The sequence below is a fragment of the Triticum dicoccoides genome, chromosome 2A (assembly GCF_002162155.2).
Source record: "Triticum dicoccoides isolate Atlit2015 ecotype Zavitan chromosome 2A, WEW_v2.0, whole genome shotgun sequence".
Lineage (NCBI taxonomy): Eukaryota > Viridiplantae > Streptophyta > Magnoliopsida > Poales > Poaceae > Triticum > Triticum dicoccoides.
This window is the reverse complement of record NC_041382.1, coordinates 737,403,987-737,412,689: the sequence shown is the minus strand read 5'-3', so window position 1 is coordinate 737,412,689 and position 8,703 is coordinate 737,403,987. Positions and strand designations below refer to the sequence as shown.

General features: G+C 45.6%; 1 protein-coding gene across 1 annotated transcript; it reads right to left on the bottom strand.

The window, feature by feature from the left end:
* Nucleotides 1–5,373: 5,373 nt before the first annotated feature.
* On the bottom strand, nt 5,374–5,961 carry LOC119352162 (glycine-rich protein 23-like). Its single transcript, XM_037618881.1, has one exon. It carries the CDS (start codon nt 5,953–5,955, stop codon nt 5,662–5,664), a length of 294 nt encoding a protein of 97 aa, XP_037474778.1. The 5' UTR covers nt 5,956–5,961; the 3' UTR covers nt 5,374–5,661.
* Between the last annotated feature and the right edge of the window lie 2,742 nt (nt 5,962–8,703).

Here is an 8,703-nt window from a genome sequence, read left to right as displayed (position 1 = left end):
AATTGAATTGCAGTTCACAGAATGTCATTACAAACAAAATTGTGAATGTGAACCACATTGGTATGTTGCAAGTGACCAAATGCTTTCCTTATAAATACAGAATCTAAGCAATCAATCAACAGAGAAATGATGTCCTTCATAAATGCTAATGAAAATGCAAGCTGGATTCTTGACATTCCCTGGATTAACCCAACACTTTTCTTTTGAGGGAATCCCCCCCACACTACTTAATGGAAACATATAGTATATTTTGTTGCTAGGATCCTGCCTTGGAATGTTTACTTCACACTTTACATATAGTATATACTAATTACAAAAGCCAACTACAAATTTTAGTATGCACAAATTACTGTTTTGGGGATAATGCAGCAAAGCTTCTACACATATTAACGTAATGCAGTAGTTAATTAGGTACAACTCCAACTATAAATGCATACATCTTCAACAAACATCTAAAATTTCATTACTTACCTAAAAAAACAACAAATTATACCATAGATGAATCTTGTATCATCTAAATCAATTCATTGGCACATCTTAATTAATGCATTCCCAATCAAATATGTTTCCATCCAGTATCATTGAACCACAGATCAAATCAAATAATCATAAATGTCAGCAGCATTGAACTACAGATCTAATAATCATATGACATCTATCTGACCTTAAATTCCCCCTTAAATAAGGTATTCATCCTCATACTAATTAAATTCTAACAAGCAAAAATTCAACTACTAATCTAATAAGCATCTGAAAAAACCCCAAGATGCTTTTATCTCTGAAGCAACGACATTGCAGAGGATGTTCAATGTTGTCAATATCTCTGAAGCAACGACAAAATTCCACTACTAACCCAAAGTAAATAAGCATAGACTGCCCCTTCCCCTCGACCACGCTTCCCCTCTCCTTCAGAAGCCCCAATCCAGCACAAAAAAATCCAGCCCTTGAGAAGCTCTTTTTGATTAACATGACAACACCCAGTACATGAGCACATCCTTCACTATATTTACAACCAAACTAATGCACCATCTAATCACCTCACGTAGACAATTTCCAAAAACACAAGGTCATGCACAACCCATCTCATAGCCTCTGCCTGACAGGCATCAATCAAGCATCAAATAACTGCAACTATGACAACATGCATCAATTAAGCATCTAAGAATTGCAACTATGACAGCCATAATCCCTAGAACTAAGCATCCATTTAATTAATCATCAAGCCAAAGAACTAAAGCAGGCATCAACCCAAACCAATACAGAAGTATATATTTGACTCCAAACACCTAAAGAATTGCAAAAATTCCACTACTAATCTAATAAGCATCTGAAAAAACCACATCCCTCAATCTGGCTACTTCTAACCTAATCTAATAATCATATGTGGTCCACCATTCTTGCACGAATCAAATACAGAAAAACCCTAATGCAAAGAAAACCCTACCTCCAACAAATCTAACCAAACAAAGTTCTGGCCACAAACCCTACAATCTAAAAACTACCAACTAAAAGTTAGTCGCAGATACCTTCTGCTCCGCTTCCTCCTCGCCGGAGCCGGCCTCCACCTTCTCCACCTTCTCCATCTCGTGCACCTCGCCAGAGCCCGCCCCCACCTTCTGCGCCTCGCCAGAGCCCGCCTCCACCTTCTGCGCCTCACCGGAGTTTGCCAGAGCGGGCACATCTGGCTGGACCGCGCCGCTGCGGCCCGCCCCCGCCTTCTCCAGATCTCCAGCGGAGGGAGCACCGCGCTGGACGCCGGCACGCCCCCTCACAAAGGTGCCCACAGCGACCTGCCGCACCTGCTCCACCAGATCTGCGCCCCAATCGGGGCCCTCGCCTCCTGCGTCCGGCATGGCAATGGAGAGGATGCGGTGAGGGAGACGAGGAGGTTGGAGAGGAGAGGGAGTGGGGAGTGGAGAGTGGAGAGAGGGAGACGATGCGGCGGGGGGAAATGGTGGGCGATGTGGCCGGAGGTGGTTGCCGTCCACATTTATATGATGGGACAGTTTTGGCAACTAACCGTGACACGTGCTGCCCCACGCGCGGGCGGCTTCACGCGTGCACGAAAGGCCGCCATATACAAACAAATACGTATACAGACGGGCACACGTATACGGCCGGGCATATGATCTAACCGAGCCCGTACGGGCCTCCCAAGGCTCCTCGACGGCTATACGCGGGGGCAACAAAGACAATCGTGCCCCTCGTTATGAACCGTTTTTGGTTCATCCTGGCCGTCGATGTGTTTTTCCACCCCGTGTTCAGCCAGGGGGAGCACCGGAGCAGAAACGCTCGGACACAAGTTGTACGCTACGCATTCCTGGCCAGATAAAGCCTATGGGTCCATTTCGGTTTGTGCTGGTGTTGCTAAAGAAGCCAGAAGGTGCACGCACTTGATACTTCGGAGAGAGAAAGAGAACGGGAGGTTGGAGACTAGGAGTCGGAGAGAAAAGGACAGCCTGACAGAGTTTTGGAGAGTGCCGCAAAGGATAAGAACAGCTGGCACCAGATAAATAAACAAGAAAAAGAAATCAAACTCAAAACTCTCAACTTTAAACTGCTTTATTAGTTCTCAAGTCATGTACTCCCTTTGTTTCGAATTACTTGTCGCAGGTATGAATATATCTAGATGTATTTTAGTTCTAGATACATCCATTTCTGCGACGAGTAATTTGAAATGGAAGGAGTAGTAGATTTATTACGACTTAATTGTCGGATTTGTTTCTTTTTCGATAGGGGGCGAAATTTATTGGTTGGAAATGAAGCATCGGAACACAAACACAATGAGCACATAATCAGTATCTGTATAGTTAGAATGCACATCGTCAATACCAACACACACAAAAACAACAGCGGTAACAAAGTCATGTAAGGCTAAAATTATGCGTAGGCAATAAAAAAAGAAAATAATCCTAGAGCGATCAGATTCGTGATCGGCAAACTATAACAATCATCATATCTGCACCAACCATATCGTGACACCACACGGACAACATTTTTTTTCCAACAACAACGCCTTTAAGAAGGGAGCGATGCTCAAACACTGTCATCATCAGATCCAACCACCCATGGTAGAATCTAGGTTTTGACCCTAAGGAATCAGTCCAAACATTATCCGAGCAATACCTTCAACAAGATAACACCGTAAAACCATCGCCATTCCCAGATATAACCAACTCGGATCGGGCCTAGGCTTTCAACATGTAGCTCGAGACCGGATGCTTGACTAGCAGCAACGTCGAAGTCACTTATGTGTTGTCACCACCACTTTTTCGTTGAGCCAGCAACTGCATGCGATGCGACCGTCGTCGCTGCACAACCATCCCTCTACGTCAAGTGTCGTCCATAGCCTGCATCTCACAGTCAAAGTTAACCACTAGATCTGTAGAGAGGAACCCTAATAAAGATTGCAGTGGCCATCGCAATCCGCAGCAAGACCGTCGTCACAGACTGGAGTGGTCACCACAATGACCAACACCGACGGTGGAGCACACCATCTCCACCGCTGACTACCACCTCATCGGAGAGAGCCTTGCCTAGACCCGTCTTACTAAGGGCCGACATGGTCAAAACAGGAGCACAGAAAGACAAATCACCATCACAAATGGGCGCCCGCGCGAAGCGCATCGCCACACTTCAGGAGCACACAACCATCAGATTGGCACCGCATCTCCGACCGCAACACTCTGTCCGCCCCGAGCACTCCCGACCACTCATCAAGCATGCCACGCTGTCGCGTCGCATCCACACCACCGCGGCCACATCGTCACTCCAGAAGTAAGGAATCGCAGCGACGGACGGGGAAGAGTAGAGAGGAGCAACTGACCCCACACATCTCCGTTGTGTAGCCGATAGCCCGAAGGGCCCGGCTGGCTCGCAGCAACGCCTAGCCATCGTGGCGGTGCTTAGAGAAGGCCACCAACCAACACATCCAAGTGTGGTTGGGCGCCAGCTACCACCTCCACGGACCTAGGATGCCCAGCAGACCCACGCGTGAACGGCAAGCAACCAGCAGGCGGATCAAGCCGCAGATCCTATGAAGCGGCCAGAAGGGCCCCGCCACAACCTTCCTCAGAGCCGGCATGGCTTCATCGGCCACTCCTCCGGTGGCGACGAGATGGGGAGGCGGGGGAGGGGGGAGGAAAGAGAGCGGCGACGCTCGATCTAAGTCTTCCCGTGACGCCCGGCAAGGCGACACGGGGGAGTATCCTTTGGAGGGTCAGTTTTGTTTCTACAAGAGCTTAACAAACTAGATCATATATGGGCATGTTTCAATGGTTTAGTGCTACAATTGAATTTATAATTAGCATAGAGTTAGGTGTTTGAGTCAGACACATGTATATCGAACCTAACATGTAAAGTAGCATCTGTAGTCAAAATAAAATATAGGAAACCAGTACGCAAAAACAACGAATTACGAGAGGGATGGTCTCATCATGACGAGTGGTTAGAGATGTTGTCCGAGGCCTTTACGAGTTTTGTCGTCAGATGTATTTTATCGATTAATACATGGAAATGAGTACATGTGGTCATAATTCCCTGCAAATGTATGCATCCACATCAAACCTCGTCAACTAATCTCCATGCTGTGTTCCATGTCCACGTTAATCGACATGCACCTGTAATTCATGTGGTATCAAAGTCAAACCCAGGTGCCCAAACATCCAATCTCGGATGACTGATGTGTTAGGGCATCCACAGTGTGTTGATGCCATGCCAAATCTGTGATGCGGTCAGAACTTTGGCATCGATGTCAAATAGCCCATTTGTTCACAATGTATCTGGTTCCCATATGATGTACAGTAGGCCCCACTGTAGAATAGAATGTGATAGAAAATTGCCACATGCATGCCCACCCCACATTGCTTGCACCAGTTTGCTGAGATTGATATAGTATTTTATTACCTTGAGAAGTTTGGCATCGTAGCCCCAAGAAGCATCAGTTCTCCTTTATTTGGCTATGGCACTAGTCTTCACAACGTGTACAGGTGCTGTCAAAAGCCAAAAACCAATTTGGCAATGCTATTTGGCATACATTGTGGATGCCCTTAGAAGAGAGATTGTTATGGGACAAGAATGCATAGCACGACTTAGCAAGGGTGGCCCGTCGTATGAAACGAGAACTTTTCGGAGTGTTGAAGAATTCGTATACTTTGTTTGCCTATGAAAATAACCATTGGTACTTTGTGAATGGGCTTGGACAGGCAGAGAAGTTGCAGCACGTCTGTCTATTGGGACAATCAAGCTGGACACTACGCTTAGCCGACCCGGATCTAGTTTCTCTGTAAACTAATATAGACCTTTTAGATCACTAAAGTACTCCCTCTAAAAGCAAATATACGACCAATTAGATCACTAAAAAACATAACAATGTAGGAAGAACATGAAAATATAAGGCCGGCATTCAACCAATGCTGCCAAAAGATTGCAAGAACACACTTACATAGGTATGGCCGAAATTACAAAATAATCTGACCAGTCAAGTACCATGAAAAATCAACACAAAAGTAATCCCTCTGTCTCAAAAGGTAAGACCCTTTTTTGACATTGTGATACTGTCAAAAAACCGTCTTTAAGAATAAGACAGAGGGAGTAATAGTATATATCAAGGTGGACAATGCAATTGTGTTTCTATCTCTGCCTCAAGAACGACGACTTTCCTTAGCAGCCTCCTCCGCCCCCGCCGTCACCTCCCCCGCCGCCACCACCACCACCGTCACCTCCGCCCCCACCGTCCCCATATCCGCCGCCGTCATCCCCTCCTCCGCCGCCGTCGCCTCCGCCTCCGCGACGACGTCTGCGCTTCTTATCCGCGGGACGCTTCTTGTGGCCGGCGCAGCCAAACACGGCGATGGCCACGATGGCAAGCGCAGCCACAAAGCCCAAAGCTAGACCCACAACATTGCTGGGCGCGTAGTGCGCCGAGCCAGCAGCGAGACCCAGCGCCCGCACCATCGTAGCTGCCCGATCGAGCTTCTTGATTGATTGATCATCTGTCAGCTTCTTGTATTTATAGGCTTGTGGGCTGTGTGTGGTGCAAGCAGAGAAATGTCAGCCGACGACTCGTTCAGTTGCTCTGTTCTTCAGTCCTACGTAACCGGGGAAGTCTTCGAGCGTCGCTGTACGTGCCACGTTGATTGGAGTAGTTTAGTGGCTATTTTATTAGGGGCGGTTGAATATACAGCTGCTGGAAAAGTCTTGGACGCGTGAAGGAGTTGTCAGTTCAGACTTCAGACTTCAGAGCTTGCACGTCACCTTGGATTCGAACTGACCAATTAGTAGCCAGTAGTTTTTTTTTTTGAAATGGAGGCACCTCATATATTAAATAAGGAGGAGAAAGAGTTTGTTACAACACACACCCAAGTTACGGCATGACAATTATTCTCGTAATGAAAAAGACCCTAGTTTCTTTGCCCCAGCTTTGATCCAAAGGTTTGCCTCGTCTTCAATGATGCTGAGCAAGATTTGCGGAGGTGCGCTCTTTTGCCTGACACTCTTGCGTTGCGCTCATTTCAGATGACCCATGATACTAGCATGGTAATCGATGCCTTTGCTTTTCGTAACAATGTCCTGGCCGTCCAATATCTTTACTTCTGATGTGAATTGGTGGTGGCGCCTATTCTGAAGCTAGTCAAGTACCTGCATCAAACTTGCAAGTGGTGATGGTGGTTAAATCTACATATAATGTAAAAAACAAAGCAACTTAGTCAGGAACCAAACTGGCAAGCTTTTCCCCCTATAGTATTTCCAAGTTTAGAACAAAAGGAAATATAGCATAGCACCCAGAAAGTACAGTAGGATGCATCTTCAACATTGACAGAATACGAAAAATGGCAAAATACATAAATTTGAACATACCAGGCGATTATACAGCTTATGCGCAGTCTCTTGACTAGGTGCAGTCTGAAAACAACTATTTAATCTGTACTCCCTCCGTAAAGAATAGTGATCTAGACGCTCTTATATTTCTTAACAGAGGGGGTACCTCGCATCTTGCCTAAGCAAGCTAATAATAGTAACCTTCATCCTCTGTTATGCTCCTTATTTCCCTTGACTGTTCGTGGCTTCGTGCTGAAGCTGAATGGTGCTTTGGTTTGCAGTGGAGATGTTCAGCTAGGTTCAAGTGTAGTTAGGTTCATGCAGAGGATGTGTACCCTAGGCTCTTGCAGAGGTGATTCTTTTCATTGACAGTAACAACTATTTAGTCTGCACTGTTTTTATTGAGGATGAGTTGCTGCAGCCTTTTGTCTCGGAAATTTAGTATGAGCGTGTAAGCACAGTGCAATGCAGTACCTTGAGAAGCTTGTGCTTCATGCTTCGTTCCAGATGCCTATGCCTCCCAAGGTAAACATGACCTAACACAGTACAATTCATCAGAACATATGCAAGCAATAGAAAGGGAAAAAAAATGCCGCGGTCAGAAGAGAAACAGTTGTTTTTTGCTGGTTGCAATCTTTACCAGATTTGCAAATTTTAGGATGCTTATTAAAACCCAAGGTGTTGTCTTCACAGTAGGAGGATGCTTCTTCGCTGCTTTGTCAGCGTGGACTGAATGTCACTGTCAGCCAGAGCACTTCTGTGCTCTTCCTAGCAGGGTTATGAATGTCACTGTCATCTTTATACAACACCTTCTCGTCTACTCTGGTTGTTTTCTTCTACGGGTTCTATGTAATAACCTCATGATTAGCAAAGTTACTTTGGAGCAAAAACAATCTCTAGAACGAAATAACAGTGGCAATGCATTCCGTTCCTTGTTTATGTAACATGCTGAATCTGAAACAAGAGCTGTATCATCACTACAATCTCCAAGAAACTTAAAAGGAAACCATATCCTCAAAAGAAGAAGGCCATAACAGAAAGTTCAACACACATCGAGTGAATTTATATGGGGAATTAATCAACATATTACATACTGTGATATCAGCTTTGGCCGTCTTCAACCTGGGTTCATTATATCATGTGTACCCTTTTTTCCTTCACAGCCATGCCAGCATTGAAGCCTGCCGCACATTTCATCGAGCAAGTGTGGGGCCAGGCTGCCGGTGCCATGTCAGAAGGTCACATCCTGGAGTGAGCATGAGGCACGCCCAGGCTATGTGTGCTCTCGTGAAGAACCAGTAGTGGCATACATATAAATCGACAGCTTCCTTCGATGTAAGGATTTAAGGATATATATTGAACTGTCCAATCAACAAAACAAACACATATTGGTAGTTCTGCCATATTTTGCTACAATGCTTGCCTTTATTTCTTCCACTCGACATTACTACAACTTTAAAATTTGCTGAAATTAACAAAGATTATTAGCATCGACTGTGAGTTATAATTACACTGAATATGCAGCACCAGGTTGCGCCATTATAGCTGCAAGCAGTCTTGGCATCGGGGGCACATCAATTTCCTGCAGACCCTCGAGAACCCGGACCACTTCACCCATCGTCGGCCGATCAAACTCATTATCTTGAATGCACCAACATGCAACTTTGCAAACCCTTTCAGCCTCTTCCAAATTGAAGTCACCATGCAACCGTGGATCCACCAAACTCTTCACATCTCCCCCATGAAGCTTGTTGATGGCTTGCACAGGGAAATATTCAGCGTGGTAACTGGTGCTGCTGCTACTGTTGTGTGTTTCAGGTGAATTCCTGCTTCCGGATATGATCTCCATCAGTACCATGCCGAAGCCGTAAACATCAATTTTTG